Source organism: Drosophila guanche, unplaced genomic scaffold (assembly GCF_900245975.1).
Source record: "Drosophila guanche unplaced genomic scaffold, DGUA_6, whole genome shotgun sequence".
NCBI classification, from domain to species: Eukaryota; Metazoa; Arthropoda; class Insecta; order Diptera; family Drosophilidae; genus Drosophila; species Drosophila guanche.
Window position 1 is genome coordinate 48,941 of NW_022995767.1, and position 22,707 is coordinate 71,647.

A 22,707-nucleotide genomic window follows, 5' to 3' on the forward strand; every position below is an offset into this window, starting at 1 on the left:
ATAATTGGAAACGTGTACTAACGTAAAGATAAAATATGCGCTTTATGCGAAAGCTCGCCGAAAGCACACTAAACAAAAGCTCGCCGAAAGCACACTAAACAAAAGCTCGGCTTCGGCAAAGCTATAAACGGGTGAAAATCTCAGTTTATGAGATAAAGTATTTGCTATTTGAAATGAACGCAGACTAACCTTCCGGAACTCCTGCACGAAGGTGGTGATCATCGACTGGATAGCTGCGGCCCTGTAGGCGTGCACAGCCAGGTGCTTCCCGTTGCGCATGTTCAGCTGGAGGGCGGCGGGTCGTGGCAGGGTGACGGCGTTCTGGATCTCCGCGAACGCAATGGCCTGCACCACGATCAGGTAGTCGGCGTCGCGGCGGGCCAGGTAGAGGCCGCTGTGCGAGACGCCCATGATGCTGACGTCCGGGTAGAGTGGGGCGCCCTGCACTTCGAACAGGCGAGCGAAGTAGAGCGGCCAGTCGCGGGCCATGTCCACGAGGTGGCGCTTCACGAGCGCACGCACCTGCTGGCCCCTGGCAGATAGATTGTCCACGCTGACCCCGTGGCCGTGGAGCATGTTCAGCGCGGAGCTCTTCTCCTGCGGCGTGATGCGCAGGCACGGCGTCACCCCAAACACGTCGCTCAGCACCTGGGCGAAGAGCAGGTCGAGGGCCACTAGTGGCCCAATAGGCTCGTTTGGCTGAAACACCTCCTTGCGCACCCGCAGCTTCCATGGCACACGGTTGTATGTCAGGCAGGAACTGGCCCCAAGGCCAGACATTGCCACGGACCCGGTTGCGGTATCTGGCACAGCCGTACCTCCTAGTCCCGATCCGGATCCAGTGGCTGTACCGGCAACTGCCAGGCCGGGACTCATACCGCTGGACGAGGATGAGGCCGATGCTGGTGGTGGGGGCACGGGGGCCGGCACCAGGACTGGCGGGGGCGTGGCAATCGGCTCCAGCTCGTCTCGCATCCCGGAGCTGGCGGAGCTTTTCCGCTTCCGCTCGTGCTCATACTTCTGGGCCATGTGGGTGCGGAAAGTGGCCGGAGTGCCTGACTTGCCCATTGACATGGACATGGTGTCCAGGCTGGCCTGGATGACGCGGGGCGGCGCCGGTTGGTATACCTTGTGGCTCTCCTTCTCGCGCTCCACCTGGCGCAGCTCGTAGATACGCTCGCGCTCCCGCTTCTCGCGCTCTTTCTCGCTGCCGCTGCCGGAGGCCGGGCCCTCCACTTCGGCCCTGTCCCACACGGACTCGGAGTAGTCCTCGCGGTCCCGCGATCTGCTCCGGCTGCGCGACCTTTCCCGCTCAGTCTGCTCCCAGGCAGCGACGGAGGACACCGAGTGCTCATCGCTCACGTGGTGGTGCTGCATCTGGTGGTGGTGCTGCAGCTTGTTCTGGTGTTGGTTCTGGAGCAGCGGCTGGTGTTGGTGCTGCAGGTGGGCGCTCTGGCGCACGGCGCCAAAGGTGTCCCGCTCCTGGCGCTGGATGAACGCGGGCACGTTCTCTTTGCGGTAGTCCGGCTCCGTCTCGGTTTTGTGGATCCGCTCGTTGACCGTTTGTGGTGCCGTTTGTGGAGCCGGGGGTGGAGCTGGCGGCGCCACATTCGGCGGTCGAATGGGCGGTGGGGGTGCGGGCACGCTGGGTGCCGGCGGCAGAAGCACTCCCGGCCAGGCGCTTGTAGGTGGGGTCGGCGGCGGAGACAGCTTGCCCTCCATTCGCTCTATCTGCGTCCGCACCGTGGCCACAGATTCGCCGTGTCCGTGGCCTGCACCGCCACCGCTGACACTGGCAAAGAGTCCGCCCAGCTGCTGCTGGAGCATCAGCTTGCGGGTGTCCTCCAGCTTAGACGGGGCACGTTGCTCGGACTTGTTTGATACCGTGGAGCGAACCGAGTGGCCGGCAGTTACCTGCTCCAGCCTCTGGCGCATCTCAGAACTGAGCTTCAGCTTTCCCACGCTGCCGGGGGGTGGTCGGTCGGCCCCGATCTCGAAGCTCTTTTTCGCTAGCTTGGTGCTGGGGACCATGGTCTGCTGTGCCTGCGCCTGTCCCTGTGCCTGTGCAGCATCCTGAAACTCTCTGCAAGCGGTCGTAGTCGCAGATGTGGTCGTGGTGATGGTCTCCATGCGGATGCTGCTCCGCATAGGCTGCGTGGTCAGGCTGCTGCCCATAATCATAATCGGCGTTTGCGGCGGCGCCGGCGGCGTCTGGCTCTCGATTTCAAACTCTTCCCACTCGATGGCCGTGGCAGCTCCTCCGTTGGAGGACATCTGGTGCTGCGCCTGCGGCGTCGTTTTCCGCTGCTGCTGGCGCATCTTAAAAGCGAAAAAGTCCTCCTCGGTCTGGAACTGGGGCTCGCCCTGCGGCGGCGGCCAGCGCCACTTGCCGATCCTGACGGTCTTGGCGCGGCCGTACGGGTCCAGGAAGTGCCGCGTTTCGGATGGATCCTTGCACTCCAGTGGCGGCGGCATCGGCGGCGGAGGTGGCGGCGGCGGCGGATTCACAGCATCCATCAGCACCAGGCTACTGCGCGTCGCCTTTATCCGCAGCGGCGACTGCGGTGACGGAGGAGACATGCTGGATAGGCTGGGGCTGCCCATTGCAAGTGGCGCGGGTGGTGGGGAGGCGGAGGTGGCGGCCGCTGCTGCCGCTGCCTGTTGGCTGAGCAACGTTTGGAGCGCTTGGTTTTGGGCCAGCAGCTGCTGCTGGATCTGCAGGTTTTGGGCCATCGCCGACTGGAGGAAGGCGCGCTGCACCTGCTGCTGGTAGAGGGCCGGGCCAGAGTCTGTCTCCCCCGGCATCTGGATCAGCTGATGCCTCAGCGGATCGCCTCCGTTGCTGCCCCCCGCGGCAGTAGTCACGTGGTCCGTGCTGCCGCCCCCCTTAATGCAGTCCACCAGCGACTGCTGCTGCTGCTTCCCCGCCAGATTGTCCAGTTCGTCTGCCATGTCGATGGGGTCGAACAGCGTGTTGATGTAGTCATCCAGACAGTCCAGCTCCTGCTCTTCCCACTGCAACTCCGCATCCAGCGCATCTTCTGTGGTTAGCCTTTGGCCTCCTCCTCTGATGCTTGCTGCTAGGGACCTGGCGTCGGAGAGCTCGTCCAGGGAGCCATCGAGCACCGGGCTGAACAAATCGTCCAGGAACTGGTCGACGTCGGAGGCCTGCGAGGGCACACGCACACGGCGCACGTGCGAGGCCAGAGAGGGGGCCTCACTGGTGTCAGACATGGCCGAGGAGCGGGTGGCATACTCCGACTTGTCCACATACTTGCTGGAGTGGGAGCCGTGCGGGGCGACGTGGGAGCGCCGAGCGGCGTTCTGCGACTTCTGGTATCGGGGCGTCGTCTCCTTGCCCATGGGCGCCAGGCGTTCTGCCGAATGGTAGCGGTCGTTGAGGCGGCTCTCGGAGAGGCCCAGCGTGTGTAGTGGCTCCTGGGATTCGCAGTCGGGTAATGGCAGCGACTGACCCGGCGCTATGTCGCCGGACAGCAGATCGTCCAGCGACTTCGAGCGCGACTTGGCCTGTCCCGCGCTCGGACTGGGCGAGCTCGGCTCGCGCTCGAAGTACCGTTCGTTCAGGGCTGAGCTACGGGACAGCAGATCTCGGCTGCTTCTTCGCTTCTGCTGTTGCTGCTGGGGCGGATCTGCCTTTGCGGTGGGGGTGGGTGGCGCAGGGGGAGGGACGCCTGGCCGCTTTACGGCCTCGGGTAGGGAGGTGCGTGTGAACTTAGCACCGGAGCGGAGAAGGTAGCTCCTTGGAGCGGGGAAGGCAGGGCACAGCTCCTTCTCGGCAATCAAATCCATGACGTAGTCCAGGCCACAGCTGTCCGTCAGTTGCTGACCATCGTCGAGCACTATGGACCATCCGCGACTGGCCACGCCTAGCGTGGAGACCGCCAGAGCCGCTGCCTCCTCGCAGGAAGTCCACGAGTCGATGGCCACCGTTTGACTGGCGTCATCGGGTAACGTGAGCGGCAGGGCCATATCGCAGGTGCGCGCCCACGAGCGCCATTCCAGCCAGGCGGGCACGAAGCTGCGGCACGCCACTCCGCCCGATCCACTGCTCTGCTGGCGCAGCAGCTGGTGCAGTAGTAGGCTCCGCATGGGCGCGGGCGCCTCGTCGTCGACGAACTTCATCAGATACTTGCTGAAGGCGGCACTGGGCTGGAAGCAGCACAGGCATTGGCCGAGCAGCTGCCACAGGCGTGTGGCCTCGCCCGAGGCGGAGCCCAGGCCGTGCACCTGGTTGCAGATCTGCACCACGATCTCATCCCGCAGGCCGCGGGAGCTGAGCGCCTTGTGCACAATGTAGTCGGAGAGGAGCTTCTCCTTGGGGCCCTCCAGGGCCTTGTCGTTGCTCCATCGCAGAATCAGCTTGAACACGGCCAGGGCGTCCTGGAAGTCCTGGTCCCGCGAGGCCGCTCGCGTCAGGAGCGGGGCGGAGATGGGCTCGCGGCGCGGCTGTAGGCGCAGGCCGTTGCAGTAGACGCTGCTGAACTTTCCAAACGAGAACTGGGCCAGATCCTCGGGCAGCTGGACAGAAGCGGTGGGGGGGCCGGGCACCGTGCCCAGCACCTTCACGAGGTGCCTGTCACTGTGCGGCTGCGACCAACCCTGCAGCTTGGAGTAGATGAAGGCTAGCTCGGCGGGGATGTCCAGGTAGCTCAGCTGGCTCCTTTCCAGCACCGCCTGCTTGGCCTCACGGGCCTCGCGCGAGCGCTGGGCCGCCTCCCGGGCCTCCTGTCGGCGCCGGTGGTCAGAGCGCATCTGCTTTACGCGCCGCCTGGCCTGCTGGCCCCTCCACAGCCGCTGTGCGGTGAGTGCGGCGCGTCGCATGCGCTCAAAGTACTGCTGCTGTCGCTGGCCACGCCACCGGGCCTGGAGTCGTGTCGCGGCCGCCTGGCGCCGGGTCAAGTGGCGCCTCACAAGCATTCCGCGAACATGGCGTTGGATGCTGACGGCGGCGTGGCGCAGGCGTTCGGTGCGGCCGCTCTCGAGGGCGCGATGAAGAGCCTCACGGAGGAAGACGCGGGTGGCGCCCAACTGGTAGTCTGGTCCCTCGACGCCGGTGCGCGGCATGGCCTCAAGCAGGGCGCGGCAGAGCTCGCGGTAGGGCGTGCCGCGAGCCAGCGGCGCGGTCAGCAGGTGGCGGTAGCGCTCCACAAAGTGCTGGAAGCGGAGGCGCACCGGGTAACCGCGCTGCCTGATCTGGATCGTGTCCAGCATGCCGAGGTAGCGCAACTGTTGCAGCACGCAGGGCATGTCCATGCGCAGAGCGTGCTTCTCTTGGTTGGGCTTGATGCAGCGCACGAACCATGGATGGCAGCGGCCCATGGACTGCAGCAGCTGCTGGAGGGAGTCCGCGAAGCGCGCGGCCACCGTCGGGGTGCGGGGCTTCATGGTAACGAAGCGGCCGTTGCTTCCCTTTGGCAGGGTCTTGCCTGCGTCCCGCTGGGCCCGCAGCTGCTTGGTCAGCTCGGTGACTAGTGTGAGGCGGCTTGAGGCGAGCAGTTCGAGCACGTCCCCGCGCAGCGCGTCGCGGTTCTTGTCGAGGAACCCATCCACGCAGTACCACACCTGCCCGGCGTAATGGGTGACCCCAAACTCTTGGGCCCCGATGCGTGGCCTGGCGTACAGTTCGCTGAGGGCGTGGTTGTAGTGGCACTTCTCGAGAAAGCTAAGGTCCGTGGCCCGGGGGAAGTTTGACTCGTCGTCGAGCAGGTGGCAAATGCCCACAGGCTTCTTGGCCAGCAGGTGGATCACGGGCAGGTTGTCGTCCCAAGCCAGCGGCGTCCACTCCAGCCGCTCGCGCGCGTACTCTGCCTGCTCCAGCTTAAAGACGTGCTTGTTGAAGTAGAGCTGCAGATTCTCGTTGGCGTAGTTAATGCACAGCTGCTCGAAGCTGTTCTCGGCCAGATCCTCAAAGCCGAATATGTCCAGAATGCTGATGCGGTGGGCATCGTGGGTGCCGCCCTTCTGCACGATCGAGTTGATGCGCGACACCAGCCAGTTGAAGAGGCCCGCGTAGAGGGCCTTGGCGAAGGCGTCTCTAGCGTCCAGGGCCTGGTCGATGCCCAGCGGCGTGTGCAGGCGCTCAGCCCGAGCCTCCGTGGTGCGGCTGGTGACGGCCCGGTGCAGCCCCTCGTCGCTGATGTGCAGCAGGTGGGCGGCCCACTTGATCTCCGCGTCGGAGCCGATTTCGACCCCTTCCTGGCCGTGTCGCAACTGGCGCCGATGGAAGTACACGTTGCCCAGATGCAACACGGCGGCCAGCACCCTCACGATTCCCTCCCGCTCGCCCTCGGACACACCCAGCACCTGCATGGCACTCTGCAGTGACGCCCAGTCCACGCGCCCGCTGGCGCAGTCGGTGGCGCCCTGGTTCAGGTAGAAGTACTTGTCCGCCTCCAGGAGTCCGTACTTGCTCCGCTCCGCCTCGCTCAGCCCGCCGAGCATCTCGTAGAAGACGTGGTAGTTACGCTCCCCCGGCGCCTGCGTCACGATCCTCGACTTCTCCAGCAGATACTGAGTGATTTTGGCGCCCACGATGGCGCCGCTCTTGAAGTAAACCTCCAGGTACTTGCCGAAGCGGGAGCTGTTGTCGTTGCGCGCCGTGCGAGCGTTGCCGAACGCCTCCAGGAGAGGGGCGGCCTCCAGAATCTGCTCGGTGATGACCGCCGAGGCGGAGCCCCCGCCGGGCACCACGGCAGCCAGATACTGCATCACCAGCTTGGTGGACTCCGTTTTCCCGGACCCGGACTCGCCCGAAATTACCACCACCTGTGGCGAAGGCAGGGCCGCGTGCGCCGCCGCCCCAATGGCGAACAGATGCGGCGGCAGGACTCCCAGCGGTCTGCCCGCATACTGCTTGGCCACCTCCAGCCCGTAGGCGTCCGGGAACATCTTGTAAGGGTTGACGGCGATCAGAATGCTGCCGGCGAAGGTGTAGATGAGGCCCTTGTCGTAGCGCAGTCGCAGGTTCCACAGCAGCGATGCCTCGTGCAGGTCGTCGAGCATGGTCATGTCGTCCACGCCACTGCTGCCCAAATCCTGGCGAGCCCGCAGGCTGCCCTCGCCCGGCTGCAGCGCGAACGTTTGAGGCTGTGAAAAGAAACGAAAAACAAAATTACCAAAACCAAAACAAAACAAAAAACTCAACCAATTATCAAATTGTAATTCCCATCTCTGATCAAATCTAATCAGAGTTGATCACATCTCTATGCCATTGATGGACCCAAAGGCACCCAAAAGAAGTGCCATGGAGTGTCAAGGACTGCCAAGGAGCATCTTTTCTGAGTGCCAGCGGGTAGAGTGCAGATTGTCCTCAGTTGGGATATCTGGTTAGATAGATGGATGAATGGATGGACTCTCACATGGCGAGCTATCACATCGCTGCAGAGGGTCGAGAGCCGCTTGACCACCTGCGGGTAGCAGCACTTGCGGCGCCGGTGGCGACTCTGCTGGTATTGGGGCAGCGGGGGCAGGTCCTCTGACTCCTCCAGGCTAGCCGGCCGCTGCCGCCGCAGTACGTGCGGCGATAGCAGCGCCAGCGAAGGCGACTGGGCAGGGCTGGGCGTCACCGAGCCACCCCCACCACATAACCCGCTGCTACCACGCTGCCATGGCTCCAGGTGGAACCGTACAATGCGCATCTAACGGAACAAATCTTAACCCCGTAACCGCAAAAAAACGATTCCGAAAAGCGACTTAATCTGGCAGAGATCCGCCGTCTGTGGTCGCCGTCACGTCGATTGCTACTGAAAGGAGTCTCGCAGAACCGCAGCGTCAGGGACAGCACCAGCACCATCTCCAGTGCCAGATCCAGAGTCTGCCATGCCACAATTTCCCAAACGTTTATAAAACGGATTTTGCTCGATCCAAAACACGTTCTCCGAAAGCAAAGAACGTCGGCTAGGCGGAAGGCGTGGACGGACCAGATTCAACCATACCGGACTCGGTCAGATGACACATACACATGCATACACATACACACACATATACACACACACACACAGTAGCGTTAGAAAATGCAACGGTAAACCTGATCCGAAATATGGGATGGGATTGCTCGTCAATCGCTCTGAACTCCCTCCGACTTTTCCATTCAATTAACTGCCGCCTCTGCCACTTCTGCCGAGAAGAGTGGGAGTGTGAGTGTTAGTCTGAGTGTGAGAGTATGGGACTTTCTCCAATCGAGTTGTCCAGCGTGTCTTCCCGCGAGACGCCTCTAACCAGTTTAATATCGTTTCCGTGACACTCGTCCTACGCATTGTACCTTAGGCCTCTGCTTGGTGCAACTCTGGACTGTCATCCAGCAATCATCCCAAAGAAAACTTAGAGCGAGCCTCAAAGTTGCGTTGACCTTTTTTGAGCCATTCGCTTGCAATTTGTTATGCATCTGTTCTTCGATACGAGTGGAATTATTCAGTCTGAAAGGGTTGCCATACATATTTACATACATACTATGTACATACTTATGTACTTATGTGTAAATCGACAGTGGAAAAATTAAATATGAACCACAAAATATCTCAAGTCGAATTTGGAGGAGCTAATCGTGGGATTCTGCAATGCACTGTGGCTCCGCTGAATACAGCTTGAAATGCTGAAATATCCCACATGGACGATCAACGTAACAAATTCTGGGATGGTTAAGGGAGCAAACCTGCATTAAAACAAACTGTATCCCCAGATCCTCATGAAGGGTCAACTAAAAGTGCAGCATTAAAGAAGCATTTTGACTCTTCAACCAAACGCATGCTTACAGAGACACAAAGTTGTTCCTGCGGAATATCAAAAGATGCACATGACGAATAATGGTACAAATTTTTACCAATACCAATAAGAACGCAACTGAGACATTTTTTTTGTGTGGTTTTAGGAGCCATTTCCGCCATATGAAGGACTCATGAACCCGACTGTACATCCAATGAGTTTCTGCGTATATTTGTTCATGCTGGGAATATTCAAAAGACAAAAAAACACGAGTAGCAGCTTAAATCACGTAAAGTTGTGAATGAACTTCGGGAGGAGGTTTCTTGGTTTCTACTGCACCTTAAAAAACGGGTAAAGACTAAAAAGTACTAACAAATTTTGAACCATAGAATGTACTCCTTAAATTATATGAAGTGGCTGTTCAGCAGAAACTTCACATTAGTTTTGGATTTACTTAAAAATTCAAGAGCGTCAATAACACTACCCGGCACGATTTTGCCTCAAGGAACCAAACCGAACCATTTTTTGTAAGATATGGGGCTTAGAAATTGTCTGATGAGAATTTTTTTTGTTATACCCGGTACTCGAAGAGTAATATATTGTATTTGTGCGAATAACGGTTGCATGTAACGCACAGAAGGAAGCGTATATAAAGTATATATATTCTTGATCAGCCATGTCTGTCTGTCCATCTGTCCGTCTTGTTTGTCGGCTAGTTCTCAGAGACTATAAGAGCTAGAGCCACCAAATTTTGCATTCAGACTGCTATATGCTCACACTGAAACCAGTGTATTTCAAAAATGAGCCACGCCCCCTTCCGCCCCCGCAAAAGGCCAAAAACCTACCAAACCTACAATTTTGAAGATAAAAGAAAACTAAAAACGCCATTATATAAGGAATGGCCATATCTATCAGATTACCAAATTGAGTCGATCGGATCATTATTATGACCAAAATGAAGAAATTAAATTTCCATGGCTAAACCCACCTTGTCCAGCAGCTTTTGTTGTTCCTTTCACGTTCTCTCATTCACACTCTGCTTCTGGTTCACTCGGTCCCTGCCTATGCCCTCCCCCTGCCGATGCCTCTTACGACTTTTAACCCACCCCGTCCAGCAGCATATATTGGTTTTTTTTTGTGTGCAGGCGCTGCCTCTGCCTCTGCCGCGAGTCTGCAGTATGTGGGTATAGGGAAAGAAGATGTAGATGACAGATGAAGAAAAAATTTAAAATTTGACAAAACACCGCTGAGGTGCAGATGCACTATTGCCCCAATGACCAGTTTTGGTGGCTGTTTACGCCAAATTAGCGCAAAGGGCTTATGGCCGGAATCAATTAGTATTTTGTATAAGTAAAATGAATTTGTAGTATTAAGCTATTGAATTGTTGCATTTACGACATACTGACAGAAGTTTGTTGCTATAGAACATACATGTAATATGTGAATATGATAGAGTAGGAGGAAGAACATGTATTTAATAGGTGAATATCGCAATTGAAAAGAAGAAGAGATTAAATTGATTTGAATTCCGACTCGGTCGAACAGCAGCACTTGGCTTTTTATTTCGAGATTTTGATTCCGCACTGGTTGCTAATTTTTAAAAGTTAAAACCAAGACTCGGTTTTTAACGCTCTGTATTAGAAAAAGAGTGACCATCAAAGTTGCGTACCAGAAAATTTCATAGATGGCGCCACTTTCGAAAAATCTGCTGTGAAACCTAGCGGTCATTATTGCACAGAATGTGCAAGGAAAAAGTACCAATTTTATTTCTGTTTTAAATATCTCATAAATTGGAAAATACGATTAACTGATCCAATTTTTTTGATGCATTTTATTTAGAAGGCTTTTTACTACGTGTTCTGTAATGTGAACGATATCTAGTGGTTGGCGATGTCTTCTACATCTAGATGTAGTCCTGAGTGCCGGGTATAAAAGTTGTGACGCGTAAGAAGCGTCTCACACGTCCCCTCTCGTTTTTTTTAATACACTGAAATACACTTGTAATAGTGTGAGCATACAGCCATGTGGATGCAAATTGGGTGGATCTAGCTTTTATAGTTTCTGAGATCCAGGCGCTCAACAACAGACATGGCCATATCGACTCGGCTATTGATGCTGATCAACAATATATATACTTTGTGGGGACGGAAACGTTTCCTTCTCTGCGTTATATAAATCCATTTTTCCCCACAAATACAATATACCCTCCTATTTACTTTTCGAGTACCGGGTACAACAAAAAAGAAATCTTATCGACCGGTGGCCTCCCCAGTCAATATTTTGGTTCTATTGTGCTCGAAGAATTCGTTCAAACACCAAATTTGACAAGAGTCAAGAGCCCAGAGCCGAGAGCCAATAGCATTCCATAAATTACACGAGCCCTCAACAAACAAGGGGTATATATATATACAATATACGAGTATATATGTATAAATCATGGCTCGGCACAGCCCCATCTAATGGGTATAGGACAAGGCGCTGCTGCTGCGCTGCCGCTCACGTACACGCGTATTACAGTGCACTATGGTCCCAATGACCTTAATGTCCTTAGTTAATAACTCGCGAACGAATCAAGATTTTCGGATTTAGTTTTTTGATATTAGTTAAGAATAGCAAGGGGCCTGTTTTTTGAGAAAATGGGCGTGGCACCGCCTTTTTTTAAGGAAAAATCGGTTTTTATTTTTTTTTTCTCAACCTGTTAGCAGCAAATAAAGGATGAGAATTTGTTTAGCGGTGCAAGATTCTATAAAAAAAGTCTTAGCACGAATTAAAACAGCTTAAAAATCCAAGATAATCGCATTGTTTGTCCCACGAAGCATTCTCCATAGGAGTTTTCATTATAAAATAACATTACACTGGATATCAAACTCTAGCCCTCCAAAATAGCTAGTGACTAATACTGTGGCTTAAATGCAACGCAATATGGCACCCTATTTCACCATTTTTTTCTTCATTGTGTTCCGGCAAAAAAACATTGAAATTTCTCATTTGAGGTTATGATCTATAAATGCAAATTGTAAGAGTTGTGGTCAAATGTGGCATTTCTGACTATATACATTTTAACAATCATTTATTGCTCTTCGACACACAATAGGTTTCAAGGTGGGACTAGGTGGCACTCTATTAAAAAAACCTTTTTAAAAAATTAGTTTTTACTACGAACTGATACATATTGAAGGCCTCACTTTAGCATACAATTAAAAAGAAATCGCCGACTCCTAGATACCGTTCACATTACAAAACACGCATTAAAAACCTTACTGAATAAAATGCATCCAAAAAATTCGATCAGTTAATCGTATTTTTCAATTTATGAGATATTTAAAACTGCAATAATATTGACATTTTTTCACTGCACATGCTGCGCAATAATGACCGCTGTGTTTCATAGCTGATTTTGCGAAGGTGGCGCCATCTATGGAAATTTTTGGTACGCAACTTTGATGGTCACTCTTTTTCTAATACAGCGCGCCAAAAACCACGTCTTGGTTTTAACTTTTAAAAATTAGCTTATGGCCAAGAAAAGTGGTCATTGGGACCATAGTGCAGTGATTCGTACCAATACCAATATAGTTAAATGTTCCGTTTTGCGTGCGTCTCCACACACAAACGCAAAAGCGGCTAGTTAATTGTATGGATGCCGAGCCCTGGTATAAATGGAAGTTTGTTATCAAGCCAGCCGCTCGCTGTTGACTCTAAGTGAAAATAGTGAAAATCTTTCATGCCTAGCAATGGCGAAACCGAATCCCAATTTGAAATGCAAACAGTGGGGCCACTCACCACGAAGGTGCGAAGTCTTACGGGTGCTGGTAGTCACCCTCTGCATAGTGAGTACAGTGTGTACCATAAGTAAAGTTATCATAGTGTACACAGTGAGTGTCTCTACAATGTCTACACACCTTTCCTTTTATCAGCGCCTGGACAACGATCACTTGAGCAGCTCGATGCACCTCCTGGATCTCGCCGGGTATGGGATGGCCCATGCCCGGGTCAAACCAGACCAGATCCCCTTCGCCCCAGTCCATGGCTCAACTGTCCTCTGCTCCTCTCTCTCGGTCTCTCGCTCTCTCGCTCTCTCTCTCTCCCACAATCTCTCTATCGTCCGATGTGGTTCTGGTTAGGGTTCCAACTCCGGTCCTTCCTTCAGGTCAGAGCTCTCCAATTTGGATCTTCTTGGCTTTCCTCCAGTGGGATGACAAGGACAATGTCTATATCTCTAAATCTGTAGATTGGATTGGATTTTATTGTATTTGGGCTGGACTTCAGGCGGCTTGATACATTCCTACAAGAGAAAGAAAAAGACACAGTAAATCATTTGCTTAGTGAATATCAATTTTTTTAAGGGAAAAAAACCAAGCAACATTTAATTATTTCAAATAATGCATTCAATTATTCGAGAAAACATTCACGTAGTTATGAGTCGCCTTTCTATGAAGCGCCTCAAACGTTTTTATCATTAAACGAGAAGGGACGTGTGAGACGCTTCATACGCGTCACAACTTGTATACCCGGCACTCAGTACTACATCTGCACCTTAGCGGTTATTTATAAAATTTTAAATTTTGTCTTCATCTTTCATCTACATCAACAACACTACTCACGCCAACACGCTCCTTTAGCTCGCCACCCTCCCCTAGACCCACACACTGCAGAGTCAGGGCAGAGACGTGTCTGCGCGAAGCAGAGGGTGAATGAGAGATTTTGCAAAAAACAAATACAAGCTGCGGACGGGGTGGGTTTAGCCACTGTAAATTAATTTCTTCATTATGGCAATAATAATGATCCAATCGGATCTGATTTGGTGATCTGATAGATATGGTCATTCCCCACAGAATGGCGTTTTTAGTTTCTTTTATCTTCAAAATTTTAGGTTTGGAAGGTTTTAGCCCTTTTGCGGGGGCGGAAAGGAGCGGGCATACAGAAGGAAACCTTCTGTGCGTTACATACAACCGTTATTCGCACAAATACAATATGCCCTATTTACTCTTCGAGTACCGGATATAAAAATGCCTACCAGTGCACCGTTCACCGTGCACCATGCAGCTAATCAGGCACAGGTCTACTCTCCTCTCCACTCCTAAAGCCTCACCACTCCTCCACTTTTCCTTTACCTTTGCCAGTTGGTATTGTGTGATCGTCGTGATCGTTGCAATTTTGAACGCTTCGCAGTGATGGCTCGGGGGCACATATGTATCTTTACATACTCGTGCATACATATGTATATATCTATTTTTTGTCTCTTCGGGAATGTGACTGGGACTCGTACCGACAACGAAGTGCAATGAAATCCAACAACGGAGGCGAACGACCAAAAGAAACAATGACAACAGCGTGACTACCGTGCAACGTCTGGTAGTTGCTCGCATTATTGCAGAAGAGGAATGGGCGATCATCCGATACAGTGCACGAGCTTTATGTTATATCAAGAGTGTATGGAAATAGGAGTATCCCTAGGACAGTGGTTCCTCCCGCTCAATGAGATCTGTGCACATATATTTTTGATCTGTAGAGCCCAGAGCACAACTGACAACACACCTTTTCCATGCCAAGGTCCACCGAGACCAACATACTGTATTTACATATGTTTATATATATATGAAGTTACATCCACACATACATATGTACAACATTCTGTACGGATGTTTTTATAGCTTTATATATACTTTGTATCCACTGATATACTTTTCAAAGTTGCGTGCTCCCAAATTACTAAATATTTTCGTTTTCCCAGGACAAATATTTTTAATGCCGAAATGAAAAGTAGGTGGCCATTTGCGAATTGGAAAAGCGTGTTCTTATTTTTCAGAGCTCAGTAAAATTGGGACACTCTCAATGGTAAATTAAATATTCTATTTTCTTATTACGCTTCTTGACAAAATCGAACCTTTTTTCCTCAAGGATCCAAGCCGACTTTTTATACCCAGTAATCGAAGAGTACATAGGGTATATTGTATTTGTGCACAAAGTGGATGTATGTAACGCATAGAAGGAAACGTTTCCGACCCCATAAAGGAAATATATTCTTGATCAGCATCAATAGCCGAGTCTATAAAGCTATGTCTGTCTGTCCGTCCGTCAATTTTGTTTGTCGGATAGTTCTCAGAGACTATAAGAGCTAGAGCCACCAAATTTTACATCCAGACTTCTGACTGCCACACTGTTACAAGTGTGTTTCAAAAGTTAAGCTTTGAAATGCAAAAATGTGGATGTTTGGGAGTTATTTTTAACAATGTGGCAACTTTAAAAACTCAGGAAATTAAAAAGTTTTTAGAGCGCATGCGCATTTATTGGGAGTCTTTTAAGGTATTGCTCATCAAAATGTATGGAGAGACGCGTGAGCTAAAATTAGTTAGCCATCCCTAAAAAAATCCAAAACAAGTACGCCCAACTAGAGGTGGAGAACTATCGATGGCACTATCGGTACTATCGATGGTTGGGCAGTATCGACCTAGCTCACTCTCGATGTTTTAAAGTCTCCGATAGTGGTCGATAGTAGCACGATAGTTTCAAAAACTACAATTTTGAAGATAAAAGAAAACTAAAAACGCCATTCCGTAGGGAATTACCATGTCTATTAGGTCACCGAATTGGGATCAGATATGTTCATTATTATAGCCAGAACAGCTTCTACTTCATGATAGAGCGTTTATTAGAAACAAACGAAGCCATTGCTACAGTTTTGTTGTCCACAACAAATGCGCCGATGCCATTTACTGCTGATGAAATCAAAATATTAAAAGCTATTGTAAAAATATTAATATATTTTCATCAAGTAACTGAAAAAATATCTGGAAGTACATACGTGCCGATTTCATTCATAATACCACTGGCATATGGACTTTTTCGCAAAGTTCAGAGTGTTTCTTTACCTTATTGGATCCAATTTCAAAACGTTTATCTATATATGAACATCAAACAATGACAAGGGTGGCTACAATATTGAATCCTCGTTTCAAAAAAGATGGATTTCAGCACGAATCCAATGCGGTGCAAGCAGTATCTTTTTTGGAGAACGAGTTGGCGAATTTGTGTAACAAAGACACCCCTAGTAACATCGACGTAAAAGTGGACACCCAAAGTCATGACTCGGGCAATTTTTTTGATTTTTTGGATCAACGAGGTAGTACTAAGCGGGGAAACGAGCGATCGGATGCGATAATCATTAAGAGATAAATCATTAAGAGATAATCATTAATAAAAAATGTTTGTGAAAGGCGAACAAGACTTACTGATTATAACGTAAACGTCCTCTTATTTTTAAACCAAAATTTTTGGATTAAATAAAAATACTTAACAAGTGTTATACTTAAAAAAAAAAATATTTCTATTGCGACTATCGATGGTTTAAAATTTACTATCGTCCACTATCGGTAGTTCTCCACCTCTACGCACAACTGCCAGGGTATTTCTGGCTTCAGTACTGGAAAAAGCCCCACATATTAAGAGCTTGTTGGCGTGAAAAGTGATGTAGATTTAGATGACATATGTAGAAAAACTGTAAAATTTTTAATTTAAAGGTTAAAAAACTACTAAAGAACAGATTCCTACTCCTACTGAGTACCGGGGATAAAAGTTGTGACACGTAAGAAGCGTCCCTCATCGTTATAATTACTTTAGGTTGTCCAAAAGCATATTAAGCAGATGCTGAAAGACAGAAAAGAGCCGAGGCCAAAAACACTCTGTTTGTTGTTGTTTCTCTTTGCTGTGTGGCCACTTCTCGGGTGAAACTTTCACCTGTTTTAGGACAAATACCTTTAGCATAAATCTTTATGTACAAAACTACTGGACAACAATACACCGGTTGCGTTGTGAGGCGCTACAGGCTCATACATACGCTCCTCATACCAACCTCAGCCGTTATATCTGCACAAAAACGTGTACAAGGAAGAGATCGCATAAGAGAGATTGATAGAGGAATATTGATTTCTTTATCTATAATAAGGAACGATCTAAAGCAGTCTGAACAGGTGAAGGGTATATTGTATTTGTGGTCAAAAAATGTAACAGAAAGATGGAAACGTTTCCGATCCTAGAAAGTAAATATATATTCTTGATCAGTATCAATAGCTTCTATATCCACAATTTTGAAAGCAGGAGAAGGAGAATCTATCAGATTCAGATCAGATCAGATTATAACCAAAATTAAGAGAATATTTTCCAGTGTCTACCCCCCAACCCTTTCAACGGCTCTGTATATTGGTTTCTCATTCTATCTCGATCGCATTGTGTGGCTCTGGGGGAGTTTGGCGAGCTAAGCGGGCGTGCTGGTGTGAGAAGTGATGTAGTTGAATGATGTGATGTAGTATTTAGTATTTATTTGATAAAATTATTTCTAGCGCTACGGTATGTCTACTTTATCTTTGTCTTTGCTTTGTCTGTACATATGTACACATAAACTGACGAATACCAGGTATAAAAGTTGTGACGAGTACGAAGTGTCTCAAAACGTTCTTCCTTGTCTCCTTTTGATTTTTATTTTATAATTATTTCTGCAAAATTGTGAATTACACAGATTTTCACCACAAAACTTTTCAAGCGTTTTGGCGCAGGTGACTGTATCGGATTTGGATTTGTGGCTGTAACTAAGTAGATTTCGAGCTTCAATCGGAATCAAAATCGGAATCGGCGTTGTGTCTGGCACAATAACGAGGCTTGTTGCCAATTGGACTGACAAGTGCTTACGAATTGGCTGCGTCCATGGGGGAACCCGTTTCCGAGGAGCGGCGTGGCCAGAGCACTTCAGGTAGCGCTACGTCTGCTGAGGCCGCTGCTGCTGCTGCCTTGCCGCTTCGTCATTCCCACATACGCATTCGCCCTCTCGTTCTCGCCACGTATCTCCATTTAAACCACTCTTTAACTTTCCTTCTAACGCTCTCACTGCCAAGCTGCTTTTTGGGCTACACCAACATTGGCGCACAAAAATCTTGGCTCAGCTACGAGTTCGACCGCATTCCAATGCTAAAACGTCGCGACGCGTCGCTACCTGCAGCCACAACCACAGCAACAGCAACAGTACGATCAATGAGAAAATATCCGATGATGTGGAATGACAATCAAAAGAATTACATTTGCTTTTAATTTTTGGATCATGGGCATGGTAACAAAAACATTTCTGCTCGAACAGTTCTGCCTTCCCAGAAGTCATTGTACCAGTCCGCCAGAATGTGTACACAGATGCGATACTCCCATGTCCTAGCGGACATGTTTAGACACCTTCATTTTCATTTAAGTTCATATAGCAAAGTGTATATTAACGTATTGGAAATATGTCATGTACAAATGGTGATATGTAAAAATATACATACATACAAATCTGACTAAATATGGAATAATTATATATATATGTACATACACATATACATATATATTTGTAAAAATTAATTTATTTAATTAAAATACTGTAAATTCCAATAGTTTACCAAGCAATTCAATTTGAAGCAGTTCAACGAACATACTTTGACATTGTACCTTATGTATGTGTATATTTATACCCGGTACTCGAAAAGTAAATAGTGTATATTGTTTTTGTGGGGAATAACGGTTGTATGCAACGCACAGAAGGAAGCGTTTCTGACCCCATAAAGTAGATATATTCTTGATCAGCATCAATAGCCGAGTCGATAGAGCCATGTCTGTCTGTCCGTCTTTCCGTCTGTCCGTCTTGTTTGTCGGTTAGTTCTCAGAGACTATAAGAGCTAGAGCCACAAAATTTTGGCTCCGGACTGCTGTATGCTCACACTGAAACCAGTGTATTTCAAAAAGGAGCCCCGCCCCCTTCCGCCCCAGCAAAATGGCGAAAACCTCCCAAATCTACAGTTTTGAAGATAAAATAAAACTAAAAACGCCATTCCGTAGGAAATGGCCATAACTATCAGATCACCAAAGTGGGATCCGATCGGATCATTATTATAGCCACAATGGAGAAATTAATTTCCAGTGGCTAAACCCACCCTGTCCTGCAGCTTTTGTTGCTCTTTTTACATTCTCTCATTCACACTCTGCTTCTGCTTAACTCGGCCCCTGCCTCTGCCCTCCCCCTGCCGATGCCTCTTACGACTTTTAACCCACCCCGTCCAGCAGCTTATATTTGTTTTTTTTTGTGTGCGATCGCTGCCTCTGCCTCTGCCGCGAGTCTGCAGTATGTGGGAAGGAAGATGTAGATGACAGATGAAGAAAAAATTTAAAATTTGACAAAACACCGCTGAGGTGCAGATGCACTATTGTCACAATGACCAGTTTTGGTGGCTGTTTACGCCAAATTAGCGCAAAGGGATTAGGGCCGGGAGCAATTAGTATTTTGTATAAGTAAAATGAATTTGTAGCATTAAGATATTGAATTTTTGCATTTACGACATACTCACAGAAGTTTGTTGCTATAGAACATATATGTAATATGTGAATACGATAGAAAAAGAGGAAGAACATGTATTTAATAGGTGAATATCGAAATTGAAAAGAAGAAGAGATTAAATTGATTTGAATTCCGACTCGGTCGAACAGCAGCACTTGGCTTTTTATTTCGAGATTTTGATTCCGCACTGGTTGCTAATTTTTAAAAGTTAAAACCAAGACTCGGTTTTTAACGCTCTGTATTAGAAAAAGAGTGACAATCAAAGTTGCGTACCAGAAAATTTCATAGATGGCGCCACTTTCGAAAAATCTGCTGTGAAACCTAGCGGTCATTATTGCACAGAATGTGCAAGGAAAAAGTACCAATTTTATTTCTGTTTTAAATATCTCATAAATTGGAAAATACGATTAACTGATCCAATTTTTTTGATGCATTTTATTTAGTAGGCTTTTTACTACGTGTTCTGTAATGTGAACGATATCTAGTGGTTGGCGATGTCTTCNGACTCGGTTTTTAACGCTCTGTATTAGAAAAAGAGTGACAATCAAAGTTGCGTACCAGAAAATTTCATAGATGGCGCCACTTTCGAAAAATCTGCTGTGAAACCTAGCGGTCATTATTGCACAGAATGTGCAAGGAAAAAGTACCAATTTTATTTCTGTTTTAAATATCTCATAAATTGGAAAATACGATTAACTGATCCAATTTTTTTGATGCATTTTATTTAGAAGGCTTTTTACTACGTGTTCTGTAATGTGAACGATATCTAGTGGTTGGCGATGTCTTCTACATCTAGATGTAGTCCTGAGTGCCGGGTATAAAAGTTGTGACGCGTAAGAAGCGTCTCACACGTCCCTTCTCGTTTTGTATTAATTCTCTTTCTTTTTCCGACATTTATAACACTACTCCAGAAAATCGAATTTTTTTTCCTCAAGGATCAACCCGACTTTTTCAGATAGATATGGCATTTGAATTTTTTTATGAATTATGGTTTTTTTTCTATGGCAGAACTATTTTTTGTAGAGTTTTTAAAGTCCTAAGTTACCTAAGTATCTTACATCTGGTTGTAAAGAACTTTCCTTATTTGAAAAGCTGATGCAGCTAAAAAATGACCCCAAAACCCAACAAAAATTGATTTTTGTGCGGTATTTTTTTCGAAATTTTGACTGTAAAAACTCGGGAAAAGTCAAAAAAAAATATTATATATTTTGCCATCAGACCATTTCTAAGACCTATTATATATTTCATAAAAATTTTCGAGTCAAACTGCAAGCACGTGGGGAAAATAACCTCTACGCCAGGTAAGTATTGGAGCAAAGCTGTAACCAAGTTACATATTACGACGTGGCGATTTCCCCCTTGAAAGGCGGGTGGCCAAATAATTCCCCTCTACCTAAGGGTAGAGCGGTAACTTAAAACCTCAAAAAAAAAAAAATATTTCATAAAAAGTGGATTTCGTTCCTTATGGAACAATCGTGTCAGGAAGTGTAACAGAAGAAATAACATAATGTATAGACGTTTGTTGCCTAAGTCATCGTCAACTTCGTATGAGAGTCTTTTATTTCAGAGCGCCAAACAATATTCATGATAAACGAATCGACTTTCCTTTTTTTTTTTTAATTATAGTTCCATGTTCGCATGACTGAATGAAATAGGAGCCTTTTGTTCGATTTCTAAAGTGATTAGAGTATCAACAAACAGATACACACAAACTCATGGACAGACCGAGACGGGGGGACGCGATTTGTTAGGTGCTTAAAATGCTTAAATGCTAAGCTATGCATAAGCGAGAGTTTCGTGTGTGTTTGTGTGTGTGTCTGGTTTGTTGGTTGAATGGCTCTTGCTAGCCAGGTTCATGTGTTGACTGTCTTGACACATTCTTGGCATTGCTGAGAGTCTGAATAGCAATGGAAAGGGGACAGGGCGCAGCGTGAAGGGCGCGGCGGGGTGCGACGGCTGCCACGAAGTGAAAATCGATAGACACAAAGTATTTCGTATCTAGCCAAAAACCGGTCGTTTCCCAAACCCCAGTCCTCAATCTGCTTCCACACGCACGCCCAAATGCGATCTTTAATTAGCTGGTTTTTTCCTTATTTTGGTTTTTATACCCGGTACTCGAAGAGTAAATAGGGTATATTGTATTCGTGCACAAAGTAAATGTATGTAACACACAGAAGGAAACGTTTCCGACCCCATAAAGTATATATATTCTTGATCAGCATTAATAGCCAAGTCGATTGAGCCATGTCTGTCTGTCCGTCCGTCTTGTTGAGCGCCTGGATCTCAGAGTCCATAAAACCTAGAGCCACCAAATTTTGCATCCAGAGTTCTTATGCTCACACTGTTACAAGTGTATTTCAAAAATGAGCCCACCCCCTTCCGCTCCCGCAAAAAGGCGAAAACCTCCCAAATCTACAATTTTGAAGATAAAAGAAGATTCCGTAGGGAATATAGAAAGGCTATATCTATCAGATCACCAAATTGGGATCCGATTGGATCATTATTATAGCCACAGTGAAGATTTTAATTTCCAGTGGGTAAACCCACCCTGTCCCGCAGCTTTTCTTGTTTTTATCACATTCTCTCCTTCACACTCTGCTTCTGCTTCACTCGACCTCTGCCTCTGCCCTCCCCCTGCCCCTGCCCCTGCCTCTTCCGACTTTTAACCCACCCCGTCCCTCAGCTTATATTTGTTTTTTTTTGTGTGCGGTCGCTGCCTCTGCCTCTGCCGCGAGTCTGCAGTGTGTGGGTCTAGGGAAGGGCGGCGAGCTAAAGGAGCGTGTTGGTGTGAGAAGTTTTGTAGATGTAGATGACAGATCAAGAAAAAATTTAAAATTTGAGAAAACACCGCTAAGGTGCATATGTAGTACTGAGTGCCGGGTATAAAAGTTGTGAAGCGTGAGAAGCGTCTCACACGTCCCTTCTCGTTAGTTTTTGGTTTTCGCTTTTCGGTTTCGATCTCTTTTTATGTTGCACACTCTACTAGTATGAGTATAGCATAGCCGTCGGTACATACTCGTACTGCGATTTCCAATCAAGTCGGTTTGACGAGCAGCATTTGCAATTCCAGCAACAATTCATTTCGGTTCGTTCGATTTACTTTTAGCTTGCGTTTTTTCTGCATTATCGAGCCCCTGATAGCCTCGAGCCAGCACACATGATTATTCGATATGTGATCTGGCTTTCATTTCGAATACGTGCACAAAGATGGACACCAATGCATACCACAGCAGCGAGCGAAGCCGAAATCTTCTCTAAAAACTCCCAAGGCAACAAAAGCACTGCACCGCACTATGGTCCCAATGACCACTTTTGTTGTCCTAAATTAATAACTCGCGAACGAAATAAGATATTTTGATTTAGTTTTTTTGCTATTAGTTAAGAGTAGCAAGGGGCATGTTTTTTGAGAAAATGGGTTTTTTTTTTGTTTTCTTAAAATGTTAGAAGCAAAATAAGGATGGGAATATGTTAAGCAGTGCAAGATTATTTAAAAAAAGGTCGTAGCACCAATCAAAACAGCTTAAAAATCCAAGATAATCGAATTTTTTGTCCCACCAGGCATTCTCCATAGGAGTTTTCATTATAAAATAACATTACACTGGATATCAAATTCTAGCCCTCCAAACTAGCTAGTG

The 22,707-nt window shown here is 48.1% G+C and overlaps 1 protein-coding gene across 1 annotated transcript in view; it reads right to left on the bottom strand.

The window, feature by feature from the left end:
* Positions 1-22,707, bottom strand: part of LOC117591193 (unconventional myosin-XV) — a 42,797-nt gene that overhangs the window by 16,528 nt on the left and 3,562 nt on the right. Inside the window, exons 2-3 of the mRNA XM_034284331.1 lie at positions 12,621-13,003; positions 190-7,107 (exon numbers count right to left, since the gene is read on the bottom strand). Of these exons, the coding sequence (XP_034140222.1) occupies positions 190-7,107; positions 12,621-12,746 (7,044 nt within the window). The 5' untranslated portion in view covers positions 12,747-13,003. The remainder of the gene's footprint in view (positions 1-189; positions 7,108-12,620; positions 13,004-22,707) is intronic.